A 20290-nucleotide genomic window follows, 5' to 3' on the forward strand; every position below is an offset into this window, starting at 1 on the left:
TGAGGTTGTTAGTTTAATCCCCAGTAACAAAAAAAAAAAAAAAGAAAAGAAAAAGAAAAACGCACTGAGCAGCCACTTGGCAGAGTCCTCCCCCAGGGCAGTGTCCTGCGGTGTGGGCAGCTCGATCAGTCCTGATGAGATGATCACCCTCTTGGCTCTGACCAGCCGGCTCCTCTTCCTTGCACCTTGTAAGTCAGTGGTGTCCAAATCTGCCTTCTCTGAGCCATTGTAAAATCTCTTGAGTCTCAAAAAGAAGCAATGAAAGTTTTCCCCATTCTCGACGTCGTCTTTTATGGACTCGTAGGCCATCAGACTCCTTGCTTTTGTGGCCGCTGTTCAGTCTCCTTCACTGCTTTCTTCTTTAAAGTTCGTGATGAGATTCTGGGAACTTCCCCCCAGTATCTGAAGATTATGAATGGGAAACTCTTAGAGGACCTAGAAAGAGAGCAGTAAAAATAAAAAAATAAAAAACAAAGACCATATGCGGTTAGGAAAAGGAGGAAGTACTTTTGGAAAGGGTTGCAGTATACACACGCGCACACACACACGTGCACACACACACTGTACACCTACATACGTGCAATGTTTTATGAACTCTTGAATCAATATTATTATAGTAGCAAGAGATATACAAACAAGACCAAGATTAACTGCAGTTTATTTAACAGTCAACTTCTTGGGTGTTTTGCATTTTCACGGTTCCTCGAAGACAGCTTGGTTAATCCTGCGTCTAACTCCAGTGACCCCGTTTTGCTTTCTCCAGCAATCTTTGCTAGAGCCCCAGATTCGCATCATTAGATAGCCGAGTTGGACCACGCACTGCTGCTGTTTGAGGGACTTGCATGATACCCTTTGGGGTGTCACCGCCGTTTGTAAAGTGGTGTTTCATTGGATTATATGGCACTTGGCGTGTTTCCTCCATCACTTGAACAAGTGTGTCTCTTTAACTAAGTGGAATGTACCTAAGAGCTGGGAAACTACTTCCACATTTTCTTCTGCTCCCCAAACCTTGTATGACGTGGAAAACGTACAGAGGAAAAGGCCGTGAGGTGCATGACAGTGCAGATACCCAAGTTCTCCAAGCTGTTCAGTCCCCCCTACCTGAGTTCAGCCTAACGCCAGCGCCTGGATCCTGGGAAAGCGCAGACTTTCCACTTCGCATTTTGAGTTCCAGATACAGGAACATGCCCTGAAACTTACAGATCCCGGGTAGGTGGTGAGGAATATGGCACAGTGTGGATCACGGTTCCATGAAAACACGCAAGTGCCCAAATACCTGCTTTTTATGTTTCCAAGTAGATGGTTGTCTTCTTTTGTTACTGTGTCTAGAGTAACCGTTATAGACTATAAACCTCAGGCACACGCAAGTGTGTCCATCCAGCTGGCACGCATGGGTGGTGGCTCGATGTCACAGCAGTGCTGGGCCACGAGGGGCAGGCCAGGCCAGGCCAGGCTCCGCCGAGGAAGTCGGCTTCCACACTGAGTCACCCTGGTGCAGTGCGATGTCACCCACGGGAAATTGAGAACGGGAAAACAATAGCACACTGTTAATGTGACGCCTTCTTCAGCGAAAGAGGTTTGTGTGTGTAATTGAGTTTAATTGTTCTGTTTAGAGAGTGCCTGCATTTTCCCTGGGAGTCAAAAGAAAAATACCAGAGTGCGGGGACAACAGCTGTTTCCAGCTACGGGGCAGTGATTCCCAGTTCAGGGTGGCTCCTTCTGCCGGCGAAAGGATGCTTTTTGACCGTAAAACGTGGCCTTCCTCCCAATGCCATTATAGGGGGTTTCCTTACAAAAACGGGCTGTTTATCGGATGTCCTGCAGGAGAAAATAACTGTGACCTCACCCAATGTGTTCCTGTCATTTGAACACATTTTTAAACCTCACCCTGAATTCTTCCTTACGATGAGCAGCACGGTGGGTGCCCTCTGTGTTTTCAGGGCACCTGTCAGTTTGTAGGCTCTACATCGCTTTAGATCGCCCCAAGTCCCCGCAGGACTTCTCACTCTTTCTGATCACCCTGACTTCCCAGCATCCGGAAGCCGAGGGATAATGATATTTATTGTACCTGGTGGTGTTGTTGATGCCATAGCGATGATGAGGACTCGTTTTCTTTGACTTCAAAATGCATTTAAAGTGGGTGCTTATTAAAATTATACTATTTTGTTAAAAGAAACAATGATAAATTGAAATGGAACAGAAGTTAGGAGCTATTCTAGCTGGGTGAAAGATGGGCATAAATATCAGGATGGCAGGGAGAAGGAGCACTATGGGGTGCCGTATTTACCTTGGCATGGAGAAGAATCTATACTCTCATCGATTGCAGTGTTACGGCAACAGAAAGAGAACGAGAAAGAGAATGTACGAAAAATAACACACGTGGTTCTATTGCAGGTTCTTAAAATGGGCACAACCACAGTAACTGGGCAAAGAGGATGAAGGTGGTGAGGAAACCTCAGGTGACTTTACAGAGAATAAAAATGAAAAACCAAAATGCGTTTTACTGGTGAAATAATGAAATCAGATTTCTTTTTACTGGAGAAACAGGTACAATGCTGTAGTTGTTGGAGCTGTTCTAGAAAGTACTTCGTGCCTTGTTTGGTTGAGATGGATGATAATGATGACAGTGGGCCTCTGTCAGATGCCTAATGACTTGGTGGGGGAGCTTTGCAGGACAGCTCGCCTCTTAGACACACTTGCCATTGTGTGTGTGGTTAAGCTTGATACAAGCCCTCCAGTTTCCAGCCCACCTTTCCAGATTCATTGTCATTTCCTCTGAAATCCACTTTCTTACAGGCCACTTTCACTTTTTAAAAATTAAAAAATTTATTTTCCACATTTTTTATGTGAGACACGATCTCACTATGTAGTTCAGGCTGCCAGTGATCCTCCTGCCTCAGCGTCCTGAGTGCTGGGATCACAGGCCTACACCACCATTCTCTGTTCCACATACATTTTAAATTCTTTTTGTAAATATTTTCCTCCTGCCCTTTTGTCTGCTCTTCCCGACAGGTGGATTTTCCTTCAGCTTTCAAGGCTTTGTTTGGCGCCCCTGGCAGGGAAACCTGTGTGTGCCCTTCTTTTGCTCAGTGAGACTCAGCTTTGATCCAGAGGTCCTTGAGATGCTGAGGCTGGTACCCTGCCCTGTTTGCTGGAACACTGGGGAGTGGGAACAGGCCCAGAAGACACCTTGCTTCCTTTTTCCTAACCTCCCTTCCTATCTCTGCCCCCCAAATTCCCCTTTCCTGCTTTCTTTCTTAGTGTTCATCTTAGCTGACATGTGCAGCATCTTAATCTCACAGAGGTTCCTCTGTATGGTGCATCTTTATTCTGCTTATTCCCCGTCTGCTCCACCTACCCCACCATCCTTGATCTCCTGGACCCGTTCTCATTTGCAGGAGATCCTCCCCATCTCCTTCAGTCTGTCTATTGATCTTTGTACTTTGCCTCACTCATAAGATCGATACTATACTGTACTTAAGCTTGTGTGTCTGGTTTATTTCATTCAGCATTATATTTTCCAGCTGTATCCATTTTCTTATCAGTGTCTCAGATCTGTCCTTCTTTATAGCCAAGTAGTGTTCCATTATATGTGGCTACCACACTTTCTTTAGCCAGTTGTCTGCTGGTGGGTACATAGGCTGCTTCCAGGATTTAGCTGATAGGAACTGTGCTGCTCTAAGCACTGGTACACGTGCATTGCCATAGTACAGTGTCTTCAGATCTCTGGGGAAGATACCTGGAAGGGGAGAGCCGCGTCATAGAAAATTTCCGATTTTAGTTCTTTGAGAAATCTCCATGCTGACTTCTAGAATGCCTGTCCCAGTTTGCGTTCCCAGCCGTCTTTATACATATGGTGGGACTCGGTACGTGCACTTGCCATGAGCAAATGAACATGCAGAAAAAAAGCCTGGCTGTGTTGACTTGGTGTAGACTTTAACAATTATCGAATGATACAGGCTCAGTAATTCCATGAGGGGAGGGTACTGTAGTTACCACTAAACTACCTTGTTTTCATTCAGTGGTTGTGGCTATTTGTACTTGTTATGTTGCTTATTTACTATAAAATGGGCCATGTACTGGGTCAGGGAGGTGGATTTTTCCAGCTTCTTTAAGCCAGGTTGTCACCATGGCTTCTCTACCATGTAATATTCTTAGGAGTAAATGTGATTAAGGACCTATGATACTCCTAGGAAGTGTATTTTACATACTTTTTAAAAAATCTTTTTGAGACAGTGTCTAACTATGCAGTTCAAGCTGGCGTGGAGCTCACTATGTAGCCCAGGCTGGCCTCAAACTCACAGCGATCCTCCTGCCTCAGCCTCGTGAGTGCTGGGATTACTGGTGTGTACCACAGGGCCAGCTAGTTTCACACATTTTTTATTAAAAACTCCTTTGGATCTGGAGCTGAAAATCATCCTTTTCTAAATTATTCAGTATATATATTCTCTCTGTGTATTTTCATGCAAAAACTAAGACTTTAAGACACAAAATGAACAAACTTTAAAAACCATGTGGTATTTGTATTGGACAGCCAGATGTCCTGTTGCAAATGACAGCGACCACCCTTGCCAAGATGGGTGCTGCTTTCTCCCTCATGTAATCATCTGAATGTGGAACTCCAGGCAAGCATGGTACCCCCCGGTACCCGCTGTTCTGTATGACTATTTGCGGTTTGGCTTGGAATCCCGTAGTGTTAGGATTTCAGGAACCTCTCATGATCTTGTATTTAAAATTGAATGTTTGCTGATCTCCTTTTAAGTTTTTATTGATTGGTTTTTTTTTTAAAAGTGACTAATGGATGGATGCGCTGGGCTGAAGTAGGAGTCTCTGTGTCCCTAGCGTTCTGGTAAACCAGTCTTGCCGGTAAATTCCTTGGAAGTTTGGATATTTGGGGTGGGGGAGGGCCAGTAGTCTACAGCTGTCTGCAAGACCCCAGTGATGTGGACTGTCCGTGGAGGGGTAGGTGGAGGGAGCTCATGTGATCCCCAGAGGGAGGCACAAGTGCGGTTCCCAAAGCTCCAAGGACCGAGACTTCATTTCCACAGTGGGTGTAAAAGAAGAGGGCTTCACAGGAGGTCCTGCGATCAGGATGCCTTTGGGAGGTGGAGGAGAAAAAGGAGCATGGAATGGTAGTGGGGGAAGGGGTGCGTGGGAGGTCCTGGAAGGGGACCCCCACTGCTTCAGGAATGTAAGCTGCTGAAGGGCGTTTGTGATTCTGGGGCTGGGGAGAAGAGTTGCATTGGTCCCGGTCCTTTATTTCCTGGTAGGATGACAGAGGGAAATGTTAGCTCTTTGATGAGATATTATGGTGTTATACTTTGATGACATTCCATTGATTTGTTAACCTACATTTTGAAGATGCTTCTTTGGGGCTCTCCTAATCCTTAACCTCTTAGAAGGGGTTTAGCTGGAATTATCTTTGTATTTGGAATCAGGGCACGCTCATGACAATATTTACAACTTGAGCCCTTTAAAGGGAAACAGAAACACAGTTGCCAAAGTAAGTGAGCTCTCCTGAAGTCAGAAGACGGTGCCACCCTGTTCATTGTCACATTCTGCTGATCATTTAGAGAAAGTTCCAGAGAAAAGTTCCGACTCCTGCTGAAGAGCAGACTCTGAAATGATCTTGTACTTTAGCTTCATGCACAAAATAGGCTGAAATCAGGCTTCAGTTAGCTCAGCTTGCGTATTTCATCACTTTGGTGTGCAGCAGAATCTGATCTGGACTTTTATCCCCATGGGTTCATTTTCAAGGGCTGATTGTCTTTTGTTAATTCTCTTTTATATCTTGATATTTCCAGGAAAGCCACGGCAACACACTTACTCTCTTAAAAATAAAAAAGAAATGAATACATTAAAAAGTTGGTCCTGTTAAATACTGTTCTTGATGTGAATGTACTCAGACTGGGAGATGGGGAAGGAAGGTAAACTCACTCGTGTGTTTTTGTATCTCTAGGCCGTGCACCTGGCCCAGGCAAGCTTCCAGATTGAAGCCTTTGGCTCCAAATTCGTTCTTGACCTCATACTCAACAAGTAAGTACAGTCTCCTAAGAGCAGGTATAGTAAAACTTCAAGATACTCATTTAGCCAGAATTATGTCTGTGGTTAAAGCAGCTGATTACAGGGAGAGCGCTTAAAGGAAAATGTAAAATCTGAATAGTGAATTTGATCTTTCATTCCTTTTTCTGAAAGAAAATGATATAGGGGAAGGAAACTCCTAACCTACTATGTCGGGTGCAAATTTGAGTTCTCTAAAATCGAAGAATGAATTTTAGAAACAATGGAGGTTAAGAGCGGAATGTATTTATTGAGAGAGAGAAAGCTTCGGTTTGAGGAAGACAAAAGGGGTCCTGAGTAGGTTGCCAATGACTTTTCCAGGGACTTTTATAGAGTAAAACCATAAGGAGAAATGGGTCCAAGGTGGGGGAAAATGGGAACTTTCAAGGTGGGCATAAGGTGGGACAGAACTATGATTAGCCAATGAGATTAACTGCTCAGGTAAAATTGATTAAATCAGGAACAAATGGGGGCACGCATAGTGATTCTTCCTATAGGGGTTGGGATGCTGACTCCTGTCTTCCTCTGGGTGTTAGAGGGCTATTTGGAACATGAATCCTTAGGATGTGGTTATATTCGCTTTGCCTTTTGTCTTGAGATCTGACCTACAGCAGGAGGTGTTTGTTCTAAGGCTGCAAAGTATCTGAACTTCTGCTCTGGTTCCTTTGAGAGCCCCGCCCTGTCTGACTCTGACTGCGTATAGTATTTCTAACTAACTCAGCTGCCTGTAACAAGAAGACATTTAACATGTTAACTGTCTCAAATACAGCACTTCCACATTATGATTTGAAATGGAAAAAATACTTGAAGTACTGCTGGTTAATTAAATGTTAACTGTAATCATCACTGTATAGAAGAAGCATGATTCAAGTCTAATTAGACTTCAGTCCAGTGGTTTCTTGAATTTTACCTTTTATAATGCAATTCAGATAACTTCTGTAGGAAGGAAAAAGTAAGTGAAGATTTGCAAGGACCTATTTTGAGGAGATTCTTGGCTTCATAATTTGCTCTAATAGAGATCCTAAGAAATCCAGTGCTGATGGAAATCTACCCTAATGTTTCTGTGCCTGTGTTTGTGTTGATATTTAAGTATGCCACCTCATAAATTGGAGCCAGTTGCACAGTTGTTTTTGTACAAATTCTGAACAAGAGATGCTGCCTTAATCCAGGCCGAGGAACCTGGAGAGAACGAGCACCAAACCTATCTTTAGGGAAGGGGATTTCCGGTATTTTTTCCTTTGTTATAGAAACCTTAGCATTTTCAACTTGCATTATTATTCTGACCAGGTCTGCATCTTCACATGAAAAGAAAAATGCCCCCTACTGCTCTCAGACATCATAATGTAGGTGTTCGCAGCCAGTGTCTGAGAATTGGAAAGGACTACACAGAACCACTGTTAGGTTTCTTGCATTCCAGATTCCATGAGCTCTGCAGAAAAGGTGCAGTGTCAGCTTGGGTGCCCCTTGCTCGAGTGTCACTGCGGTTCTGAAGTCAGTGTGAGTCAGCAGAACTCAGAATTTCCTGCACTGAGGCTATTGCAGGTTTTCTTGGGTTGAGTTTCACCCCACTGTGCTGCGTCAGCCTGTGCCTGCTGAAGAGATTTGTCTTGCCAAGTCTTAGACCGCTTTGAGTAGCAAGATCCTGCTAATTTTAGTTCGCTTCAGTCTTCTTTTAATGCTTACTGCAGTGGAGAGCGGAGAGCGACACTCCGCAGTGAGTGTGGTCCCAGCCCCCAGCACGCTGGTGTATTTGGAATGTGAAATATTGAGGCCACAGCAGAACCCTGAGAAGGGGTCGGGCGGGATGCACAGGGAATTCGGCACTCTGCAAGCGCCCCAGAAATCGTGTAGGACTGATGTTTAACAGGCCAGTCAGTTAGGCTGACCGCCTGTGAAGGGTAGTCCTTGCCTCGAGGAGTTTAGAGTACACTGGGGAAACTGATACAGAAGCACAATTTTAGAAGCGTCAGAGGCGCGTCCTGCCCATGGTTAGCATGCAGTGTTAGCATCGCCCTTCAGGGAGGGCAAACCCAGTAAGCGCTGCCAGGAGAAGAAGAACGTGGGAAGTTTTGTTACTTTGCAGCAAGCTAGGGGAGCACTGGGCATAACTGCAGAGTCGTATCTTTCTGGACCCAGAGGGATTTCATCGGGAAACCTGTGCATACTCATATTTCTTCAGATTCATTTATTTATTTTATGTCTTTGTAAAGCTAATTATCATCCATAGAGATTAACACCCAGACAACAGGCCAAAACACATACAAGACACAGAAGACAACGATACTAAATCAAGGCACACTTTTAGATGCGTTGCCCATGCTGGATTACAATAACTTTTTTTCCTATCTTAAGCTTTACTTTTCCTTCTTAAATTGTCGTGGGTAAAAGGCTTAATGCCATAATGTGTGGTATTCATGCATGCCTTTTAATTAGAAGACTATACTCAGTGAATATTGTTATCTACAGTGAATTATTATCATAGCAAGATAGTCATTGGACTGCGTGTTGGGGGGTCCGCACTGAGGAAGAGTCATTGCTGTCATGGATGTTATGACCTTATGTGAGAGCAAAGTCTCGCAAAAACACCTCTAGTTTTCCTTTTGTTTTTGGTCCATGTTTTTTCCCTGGCTTTAGTAAAGGAGATGGGGTGGTGCACCACGTGACCTTTTCCCTCCTGAAAGTGAACAAAGGTTGGTTGTGAGGGCAGCACCTTGGTTGATGACTACTCAGGGAAAAGAGCACTATGAATTCAGATCCTGCTCTTCCTGAGTTGAAAACATCCTTTTGAGGTATGTGGCAGACACCCATTAAAGAGATGAGGCCCAACTGCAGGTCACTGACTACTTAGACACATTCCCGGCCCCTGGTTGACTCCAAGGTGACTGCCCAGGCCCCAGCATGCTGTCCTGTGGATGTATGTGTTTCTTGGTACCAAGAATTGAACTCGAGGCCTTTCGCTTGCCAAGCAGGTGCTGTACCCTTGAGCTACATCCCCTGCCCCATCCTTCTTATTTAAAGTGAAGTAGGTCCCTGCATTCTTCCTGACCACTGCCCAGTACAGGGAAGGAAGAAGTCTCAGACCTCCTGTTTTGTATGGTGCGCTCCGATAGGAACCCTGCTCCAGTGAGCCCACAGGGCTGATACCCACAGGGCTGATATACCCACAGGACTGATACCCACAGGGCTTCTCTTGTCTGAGCTTCTCCTGTTGTCTTCAGCAGTGTTCAGAAAAGTCTGCTGGGATGAAATCAGCACACAGACTCAACCTCAGGAGGCTGTAACCTAGACCTGGGAGTGGAGTGTGTCCCGGAAAGCAAGGACTCTGCTTGTCGGGAGCCGAGGGAGCTGAGCTGAACAACTTGTACTGGATGAGTGGTGTCCCGGTGTCCTGGGCGAGTGGCGTCTCAGGAAAGGAAAATCTGCATACCTTCCCAGTTCAGAGAGGTACACTGACCTCAGCTGTGCAGTTCAGGGACCATCGCATTGACCTGAGGTGGTGTCACGTTACCCCCCAGGGACAGGGTTTGAGGTTCAAGCTGAGAGTGTGCGGGACAGCGGCTCGCAGGAGGATGAGCAAGGCTTCCGAAGTGTGGGGGTCTCAGTGTTCCACGTGGACGGGAAGTAGGACTAGAAGGAGGAGGGCAAGGTTGCTGAAATTCACCCAGGAAAGTAGTTCCTCATTTAGAAAAAGCCCATTGTCCCAGTTTTCTGGGATTTAGAAGTATTTGATGTAAATCAAATATCTAGAAAATGCTGCTTTACAGAAATATACATGCACCGTAATTTGCTCATCAAAAAACAGTTCATGAAGTGCTTTTGAAAAAAGAAAACAGCCCCACCAATGTGGTTTCGGTTAGGTTACACTACGAAGTCCGTGTTCCTGTTAGCCAGTGTGGCTCATTCATTGAGCCAGCCACTGCTTAGCCCTTGGTGATGAGAGAAGTATTTTTGGACAAGTGCGGCTCAGTGGAGCCTTGGTTTGGCTCCATGGTAGCAAAGCCTGAGGCAAGGATTCTGGGAGCAGCTACAAGATAATGGCACAGGAGGAGGGGAGAAGGCAGAAGCCTGAAATAGGAGCATCTGGAGCTACTTCCTGTGGCCCTGAGAATTCTGGGGCTTTGTGGATTCTTTGGACATCGCTGCAGTCAACCAGCTGAGAGGCCGGGCCATTGGTTTTTGTGCATTGGCTGCCCGTCTGTTGGCTGAAGGCTGTTTCTGGGGGCAGTGATGTCACTGGTTCGTGCTGTGCAGGAAGAAAAGCTCAAGAGTTTTGGGTTCTTCTAGGCTGTTGCCCTCTGTGGTGGATGCCGAGGATTCCAGACAGGCCATCTACTGCGGCTGCTTCAGATCATAAAAGGTGTGGGATGGAGAAAGGGCTGTTCACCCAGCAGCCCCGCCAAGGCTGGGAGCAGTTCAGCACTGGACTCCTAGGGTGAACAGAAACCCAGCCCCTCATTTTGAGAAGCCTGATGTGCCTCCCAGCAGACAGAAGACAAACCTCATGCTGGGGTTCCCTGAATTCTGAGCTCCATCTACTAAACCCTTACCCAACTCTGCTGATTTGAAGAATTGAATTTAAGAAGAAACACAAGGAGAACAAAGAGGCCTCCTGCCTCATTTTCCTTCTGTGAGTGACAGGACCAGGGTGAGGAGCTGGGACTGGGGATCCCAGGAAGCAGCCTGACCTACCTGTATTCAGCCCCAGAGTGTGAGTTCTCTTCTGGGTCCTCTTAGGTGTGAGCCTGCTGACTCCTGGGCCTTGGGGTTAGCTCCAGGCTCCAGTTTCTCTCCTACTCTACCCTTTAGTCTTCCTGGTAACCTCTTTCTCATACACCCAGGAGGCAGAAGCAGGAGAGCCCCCACCTGGGAGTCGGTGCTGGACTGCCCAGCTCAGCTCTTGAGGCCATGACTGCATACTCTCTGGGTTCCTGTCTGGAGGAGTCAGAGCAGTAATGTGGGCTTTGCTGTCCAGGCTGGGATTTTGTGGCTTCATGCTGCTCCTGTTCAGTGCTCTGTTTGCTCATTTCAAGGTGGTCTGCAGCAGGAAGCTGGCAGTGCTGGCAGGGATGACGTGTGGCGGGGTTTTCTCTCTTGCAGGCCTCCTTCCCCATCTGGGTCGGAATGTTTTGTTTCTAGAGTACCAGGTAGCTCTTATGCTCCTAATTCTCTCTGATCGGGCAGTACCAGGTCAGACCTGGGCCTTTCTGATTGAAGAGTTAAATCTATCCTGGGTGCTTTGAATATTATGTCTATTACTTGCTTTTGATGAGTGTTCTTTGTGTTGGTAGATCAGTTCTACAAACTTGGAAAGTGTACACGAAAGACTACCCACGATTAAGTAGGTTCTACTTCTCCTTATTTAAAATATGTAGTTCACCTGTTTTCAAGGTGGTTTGAGACTGGCTTTCACAGTTGGACGTAACAATGATAGGAGCATTCAGATAAAAGCAGAACTAAATCACTGATGGTTATATATAGATTTTTTTTTTTTTTGGCAGTGCTGGGGATTGAACTAGGGCATCATGCATGTTAGGCAAACATTCTACCAGAAGGCTCTATCCCTGGCCCTTACTTACTGATTCTTGATTTCTGTAGATGGACAGGAATAACTAGCATGGCTCTCAGATGGGGAAGTGCAGTGGATGTTTCCCTCTGCCTCTGATAAGAGGCTCTCTTACCCCAGTCCTCCTTGCCCTGGCCCTTGCCAATAATTATTATGGATGAATGAGATGCAGGGAGATTAAACAGCAGTGTGGGGAATCAGGAGGGCTACAGGAGCTAGATTTAGGTTTTCTAGGTTCTGGACCTAAATTTAGATTTTTCTAGGGTTGAGAAGACTGTGATTACCCAGAAAACTGGGGCTGGAGGCCTCAACCATTAGCACCAAAGGGAAACAGCTGTGGCAACTAAGAATTTCTAGCAGAGTCAGAGGGTTCTAGTTGTCAATGGGTTCATATTTTATTGTTTAATGTAGGATCTAAAAGCGATAATTTATCGACCGGTGGGTAGAAGTGAACTCTTTACTGGTGTTTGGCTCAGTGCAGAGAGCCCTTTTATACACAGAGAACCTGAGCTGGATTCATTCCTCAGTCCCTCTTGGCCTTTTGGAGACCAGGCAATGTATAAAAATTCTAGCGGAGCTTCATCAGGATGCAGAAGTCAAGGCCCAGGAGTCGGATGTGACCCCTGGAGGTGTTACTTATGGTAGTTAACTGAATTTAGGTCTTACTTTTTTGACAATTAGCCGTGAAAAGCAACACAGTAGGTGTATAATTCTCATTATGTGATGGAACAAGTTTGTCTGTCTGCAGGTAGAGGTGTTTTCCTGCCAGGATGGAATTTATCCCTTTAGTCCTGACATAGTGGGACATTCGGTAACATAATGGTTAATATGTTCAACTATGGTTTTGCAAATTATCAGAAAAATACTTACATGAATCTCTCAGATTGACTCTCTGGATTATCCAAGTGTATGAAGCTCTTTCTAATCTCACTAAATACATAGATTGCCATCACTGGAAGCAATATATGAACCATCCTGAGTTCTTTTATTTCACAAATGTTTATTGAGTTCTGCTGAATTCCAGGCACTGTCGGGTTGTCAGAGAGGTGCTCCTGATATAGGGGAATGAAATTCCTGACCTGCTATGTCCGGTACAAGTGTGTGTTCTCTAAAATCGAAGAATGAATTTTAGGAACAACGGAGGTGAAGAGTAGAACATATTTATTGAGAGAAAGAAAGCTTCTGTCTGAGAGAGACAGAAGGGGTCCCGAGCGGGTTGCCAAAGACTCTGTTTTCCAGGGACTTTAGTACAATCATGGGGTGAGATGGGTTCAAGATGGGGAAAACTGGGAACTCAACAAGGCAGAGGGGCATAAGGTGGGACAGAACTATGGTTAGCCAATAAGATTAATAGTTCAGGTAAAATTGATTACATTAGGGACAAATGGGGAAGTGAGTCACATAGGAAGCGGACATTCTTAGAAAGCTGTGACTCTTCCCCATAGAGGGTTGGCATGGTGACTCCTGACTTCCTCAGGGTGATAGGGAACTATTTAGAGTATCAGTCCTTAGGATATGGATATAATTGTTTGATTCTTTGTCTTGAGGCCTGGCCCATAGCAGGAGGTGTCTGTCTCCCCCACAGTTGCAAGGTATCGACTTCTGTACTGGCTCCTTCGAGGACCTAGCCCTGTCTCACTGCCTATAGTATTTCTAACTAACTCAGCTGCCTATAACATTCCTTCATGAAGCTCAAGGAACAGTGGAGGAGGAAGACAAGTTTCCAAGCATTGAGTAAAAGGCCAAGAAGCACCATAATGGGGAAGGATGCAATGATTTACTCTGTGTGTGTGAGGGGGCACCTAACTCGGTATTGAGTTGGCCAGATAAAGGTTTGGAGACGCAGAGGTGGTGAAGGTTCGAAGGTCAGCAAGAGACCTGCAATGCAGAGTGAGAGAAAAATGGGTTCTCTGGGAGATGGAGAAAACCACATAGCACAGTGATGTGATTCAGACCAGAATGCATGATTGGCCATGACACAGCCTTGGAGCACTGAGATTCTTAGTCCATTTGTCCTGCTGTAACAAAATGCCATAGACCAAGTAAGGCATGTGTGATAGAAACTGACTTTGCACCGTTCTGGAGGCTGGGAGGTTCCAGATCAAGGTGCCACCAGCTTGTGGATCTATCTGTGTCCAAGGTGGTGTTTTGCTGCTTTGTCCTCATGTCCTATAATGGCAACATGGGTCCTCACGTAGGGGAAGGGATGAGAGGTCCAGGCTGTCTCTGACACGTCTTTCTGTAAAGGTGTTAATGGCCTACAGCCACCCACCTCATCCCTTAGCACTGACCCCGTGAGGTCTGCCTTCCACCGTGAATGCTGGAGAGACACTTACATTCAAACCCCAGCAGACATAGTTCAGTGGCGACTCTCACTGAAGATGTGTCTGAAAAGCTTCACGAAGGTGAGCCTTAGAAAAATAAGACATTTTTGTATCAACTGTCGTTTGCATCTTGCTTTTCTAAAATCCACTCCTATCCCTTGTATAAATCTAGCCCTAGACAATAATTTATTAATGTTTCCCCCCTCGATTTTGTATGTATTCGTATAGAGGCTTGAGGTCAGATGAAACGGCTCATTGGGATTCTCAGCTGTCTTCTGTTTCCATTAAGAATTATGTTAGTTTTAGAATTATTTTTTTGGTGATTCATAGATGAGAATCATCATTAAGAATCATTTTCCCTATTCTTTTAAAATAATTGTGGATTGAATCCTTGACATTGGAATCTTATCTTGGCATGTCATGATTTGTGTATAAAAGGGCTGTCTTGAAAATGCCAGTTCTAATTCATCTTTGTGATGACTGCCACGTGCTTCAGTACTCAGGCTGTGTTTGGAACAAAACAACCCAGACAGGCTCCAAAATCCACTCTACAAAAACTTCCAAGTCCTTTAATTTAAAATAATTAAAAATCTGTTTACTTTTTTATATAAGAATACCATTAAATAAGAGGCTGACAATCTCTTAACACATTTCAGCTTGCACACTGTGATTCTTCCTCTTATTTTTCGCACAAGTGACTTCACACGTGCCATGAGTTAGACTGAATAATGTAACTGGAGGGGTTTCGTAGTGTCAGGCAGGCTACATCCCATATAAATCCCTAGGATTTCCTTTTCTAAATCTCCTGCAGCATTTTTAAGGTATAACCGACCACAATGGCACATATTTAAAATTTATGCTGTGACTTTTTGATGTGTGTATGCATTGGGAAATGCTCATCACTGAAGTTAAAGAACATATCCAGGGCCCCATTGCCTCTCACAATTATCTTTTCCTCCTCTTTCTTCTCTTCCTCTTCCTCCTCCTCTCCCTCCTTCTTTTTCTTTACGTGGCAAGGCCTGCTAAGCTCTCTCATCACATATTTCGAGTGTACAGTGCCATATCATTAACTAATCACTGTGCTCTACGTTGAAGCCTCAGAAATTATTTTTTATCTTTTGAGCCAATCAAGAATTTCTCGAGGATTTAATAATGTTTGAGACACCTGCTTCTCATCGCAGCATTCCCTGACCTGGTACTTGACCCCGAAAAGATGCTTTGCTCTTTAACATGATCCAGACAATGGTAAAAGTGTTTCTTGATGTGATTACTGGTGCTTGCCTACCCTGCTCCCTTGATCCTGGCTAAAGACCTGCTGTGGTAGGTCGTGGAGGAAAGAATAAGCCGTGTGGGCTTTAAGGAGCCCGTAATTCAGAGTGAAACCAGGCAAAGATGTACAGCCGCCGGACGGCTGGGCTGCGCTTCTGGCTGAGTAATTCAGGGATGAGTCGTGCAGTATTTGTGGAGGTGGCGAAGGACAATAACTTTCTGAGCATCTATTTATGTTCCCAGATGAGTCAGTGTCTGGGAGGCAGTGTTTACTAGATATAAACTAATGATGGCCTACGGATACCGGGTAACTCTTACACATCTTTTTTTCTTACCAGTGTTTGTATCTCATGCAGCTTTAACAATGAGAAGGTTGTTGTGAGTGATTTTGCTTGCTTGTTTTGTGTTTTGATTTGGTGGTGCTAGGGGTCAAACCGGGAGCTGCTACTGAGCCGTACCCCAAAAGCCAGAGTTTTGTAAGTGCAAAAACGAAGTGCTGATATTTTAACTGCAGTTAGAAGCAATATTTGCCCTGACTCCTTTGAGAGGTCTCCCCATTTTGTTCCTTTGAGCTATCAATGCACTTATGACTGAATAGAAACACCGAGCAACTACAGTGCCTTCAGGAGTAAACACTGCGAGCTTTTCATCCAGCTCTGCGCTGTTGGGTTCTTTGTGTACTTTGAGTTGGGGAACTAGGAAAAATGAGCGACCTGCAGGAAGCTGTTAGACATTCTTTATCATAAAGGCATTTGGAGGGAACGTCTCTAGGTTTGTGGATCGAAAGGCAGAAGACTATTCCTGCACCTGGCACCGCAAACGAAACACTCCAGCTACATTTCTTCCTCTTAGTTTCTATTTCCCCTCAGAGTACGCCATTGGGAGTATTTTTGGTGATTAAAATATTGCATGACTTACTTGAAAATTTATCTTTGCTGTATTTTATTTTTATTAATATATACTTGTAGTATATGATGTTTGCATTCCCCGTGTGGGGTTGATCCACGTGCCTGACACATCATAATTCCTTTTTTATCCCCTTTCCTTCCCTTCTTTCCATTTCTTGATCCTCCTCCTGTTTGAGAAAGATCTGTAAGGTGAGAACCTCCCCTTCTTTCTCTAAGGCTCGGACATAAGGTTTGCTCACCCACTGCCCCTGTCCACCAGATGGGACCTCACGCCTGTGTACCCTTTGTCATAACCACTGTCACGCAGCCAAGCCATACAGAAACCCAAAAGAATAGAATAGTTTTGACTCTTTAAAAGGCTACTTCGTGACATGGCTCTCAAAGTAAAAAACACCACAGATGCTTAGCTATTGCCCAGCACGTGTGGCTCATAGGTGGGTAGGTAGTTTGCCATGGTAATAAAGTGTTACTGCACTCATGAGAAATGGGTACCCAGAAGTGGCTTTTAGGTAGGAAACAAAACATTTATGTGAGGGAGATTTATCTCTGCGGATGACACCGGGTCTGGAGTCCCAATGTCTTTTTTGGTGTCCAGGGACTGAGCACTCTGCAAGCAGTACTTCTAAGCCACAGCACAGTGCTCCCCCAGGCACTGTCAGGAGTCAGGCTGTTCCCTTGAGCTCTGCTCCTGGCCTCATGGGAGCCCCAGGAACCTGCCGGCATGTGGCTGTGAGCCCCACTGCCCTGTGCTTCCCCGTGTGAGGCCTCTGAGTCTTACTGGGCACTTTCCTCTCCAGGGCTTCAGCACCTTCTCCTCTTGCCTTCTTCTACAGCCGCTTTGGGGCAGGCTTCATCACACCAGCCTCATGCTTTTATTATTATTATTATTATTGGAACCGGGAATCGAACTCACGACTTTGAGCTTGCCAGGCAGGCGCTCCTGCGCTGAGCTAAATTCCCAGCCCCCATACTTATATTCTCCAACAGATGATGCAGCTTCTTCCTGTTGCAAAGAGCCTATCCACCTTTTCTTTGGAGAGTTGGATTTCATTGCAGAATATATAGGTTCTTTCTGTTTTTTTAAGTTTAAAGTCAAAATGTAAATTTCTCTTTTCAAACTCTTGTTGTATCCTTTTTGGACCTAGGTGTGTGGGTTTTGAATCTCTTCTTTGAAGCTGGCAGGATTTATGAAGGCGGCTGAATTGATGAAAACACCTTTAATTAGGATTCCTTTGTGAAATAAGTATATATAATTATGTTATTTGTTTTCTGTTTCCAAGAACAACCTATTGTTGTTTTAGTAGACTTCCTTTTTACTGTGAAATTTTGGTATTTCATAAATCCTTGACGATGTGTGTGATGGTGCCCAGCTGATTCCTTAATCCTTTCTTACCTCCGCAGAGAAATTAGCATTCTCCAGCTTCTCCTGCTGCTGATTTTTATACCATGACAACTGCCAGCAAGTTCCTTAGCTCTCACTTCCTGTAATTTTTCTCCCTTGTTCCTGTTTTTGTACTTCAAAGCCACTTGCTTGTGGGTACTGAGTATTAGTTTTGCTTCAATTACTTATCAGCATTGTTTGGAAACTGGTCCCTGAGATTGCTATTGTCCCAAAGAAAATAGGCAAAATTCTGTGCCTAGATGTTCACCTAGAATACAAAATAAGAATGCAGGTCATTTTCCAAGAAGAAAAGACTGGAGCATTATAAAAAGAATTTCTCTAATACATGAAAGATACTTATTTCAAACATGTAAAAAGCTATTTATAGTCTCTGACTGCCAGTGTTCAGTACTATCGAACAGCAGGAGATTTTTGTAGTCTAAAAAAGGGTATTTTGAAGTCTTTAAGAACTTGCTGCAAGGTAAAAGCTAACTCATGTTGAATTTTGCCAGAATTTTGCTGTCTCAATGTTCTATAAATGAGCGAAACTTACTGTATTCCATTAAGAGAACAGTTAGCAGCAACCCATTGGGAGATATACGATGCAATGTGTTAAATATTATATAAATAAATTGCTTTCAAATGTGAGAAAGTATTGTAGCATTCCGGTTTGAATCCAACAGGCAACTTAAATATGCTTAAGTATGTCTGCTTCAGGCAAATATTAGGCTATGCAAAAATCAAATTTGATGCTAGAAATTAATCTGTACTTGATCTGATTGTATTGGGAAGAATAATATGGAAAGTGCACTAACTTCCTTTGGGAACTGCTGGTGGTATGTAAAAAAGCAATGTACCAGTAATCCGTATGAAGTGCCCTACTATCATACTGACTGTTTATCATGTTTACTGTTCCTCCACACCTGCCAGCCAGGTATGACTGGAAATGCCCCCTTTCTATGCACACACAGAGCAGGCACTGCATTTTAGGGTCTACTGCTTTAAGTGGTTGTTGGGTCATTTTTGTTCAAAGCAGAACATCTTCTGCTGACTTACGTTAAAAAATATTTTCATGCATTTTCTCTTGTGTTGCCTCTGAGACAGCAGAAACTTTTCCTCTGATTTTAGGAATTAAAATTTTTTTCTAATTATAACGTGCTGTTTTTGAATCCTCGCTATAGAATATGAATATTCATGGTAAGAACCAGTATTTTTCAGGGAACTTTGAAGGATGATACAAAATAAGGCAGCCACTCCTGAGTAGCGTGTTTTGGTGTGTAATGTGTGCTCCTCAAGGTTGGAGTGACCTTCAGGTCCAGATTTTCTTGTTCCTGGTTTACTATGTCATCAATCTGGGCAAAGCCTCAGCGTCTTCAATGGTTTTTTTTGTCTCTTTCTCATCATGTCCCTTATCTTCCCTTCCGGCATCCTCATAAGGCAACCATTCTAATGCATTTCACACAATATATTTTATTTGTGTATGATCTTATAGAGATGCATGTTACAGTTTTGTGGGCATGAGTTTTATTTCACAAACAGTGCTGCCCTGTAGCTCTCTAGCTCTCTACTCAACACAGTACTATGCTGGGAGCTGTGTTTACTTTTTCTATCGCATCTATCTTGACAGAGCATCTACAGAGCCGCCCGTGTTCTCTCACTGTCCCAGGGAGACAGACCTGGATTCTTTCTGGATGATGTACTTGTACCCCAGGGCACATGTCCGGCTCCAGGGCATGTGCTTGGGAAAGGGAGCACTGAGGGTACCTGACTCAGTGAAGTGCGTCAGGATCACCTGCTGTGAAACCCAGTGTCCTGTTCAGCAGGGTGTTCACATGTCATGTTTGTGGGATGGGCCCAGTGTGACTTTCCCCCTCTAGCCGTGGTTATTCTCTGTATTTTGGGAAGTTAGTTGCCATTTTCCTTAGTGAACGATTTCTGAAATAGAAGATGAAGCTGTAGGGGGAAGCAGCATCTCCTGCAGTATGAGTTGACCTGGTCGGGCCATCGTGGTCCTTCGGGAAGCAGAGACCTTGTCTCCCAGCGTACCCTGTGGTCCAGCGCCTCATGGTGTCAATTTGAAGAGTTGGTGTAATTACAAAGAAAAAGCACATTCACGCTAAAGGGTTAGATTCGTACTCAATTAAAGGCAAATGTGCTGAGAGAGCCCCTGGTGCCTGCGAGTAACACACATGGTTGGAAGGTTGATTTCCTGCAATAGACAAGCTAAGAAGGTGCGTGTCTGAAAGTCAGACCAGAGAGGCCGAGGTAAGGCAAGCGAGCAGGACCAAGCGGTGTGTCACCCGGCGGTGCCTAAAACCGTGCCCAGTGCCTGAGCCAGCCGGGCTCCTTCAGTGTTCGGACAGTGAGTGAACTGGTGGTGTGCATGGTGGGAAGGATGTTTTAGACTTGTATCAGACTATTTAGATTTGTGTTCTGATTTTGCTGCTAGGGGAACTCATGGGCCACTTTCAGCCTCAGTGTAAGGAAAGGTGAGCTGACATTGATGGGAAGCTCCCTGAGGGACGGGACCCGAATGCACACTTCTAATTCCCAAACCAGTAGTCAGTTTGTCTTGCAAATATTCTGCCATTAGTTGACTCTGCTCTCTGCCTTATTGGGGCTGGAATTAGGGTATACAAGCAATCTCATGGGAGCACTTGGTGGAAAATATTATAAGGTTCTATTTAAGATGCATTCACAATTACCAAGACTTCCCTTACACAATTGTATATGCTGCAACTATGTTAATTTTGACCTATTTGTTTTCTGTGGCCTGAAACACATA

At 44.6% G+C, this 20290-nt stretch overlaps 1 protein-coding gene across 2 annotated transcripts in view; it reads left to right on the forward strand.

Moving 5' to 3' along the window:
- Adam23 (ADAM metallopeptidase domain 23) overlaps positions 1–20290 on the forward strand; it is a 148334-nt gene that overhangs the window by 27522 nt on the left and 100522 nt on the right. For both annotated transcript variants that reach the window (XM_063237349.1, XM_063237348.1), the window contains exon 3: positions 5960–6036. In XM_063237349.1, coding sequence (XP_063093419.1) covers positions 5960–6036 — 77 coding nt within the window. The remainder of the gene's footprint in view (positions 1–5959; positions 6037–20290) is intronic.

This window comes from Cavia porcellus, unplaced genomic scaffold (genome assembly GCF_034190915.1).
Source record: "Cavia porcellus strain 051 isolate PalLab524CR breed Dunkin Hartley unplaced genomic scaffold, mCavPor4.1 scaffold_26, whole genome shotgun sequence".
Lineage (NCBI taxonomy): Eukaryota > Metazoa > Chordata > Mammalia > Rodentia > Caviidae > Cavia > Cavia porcellus.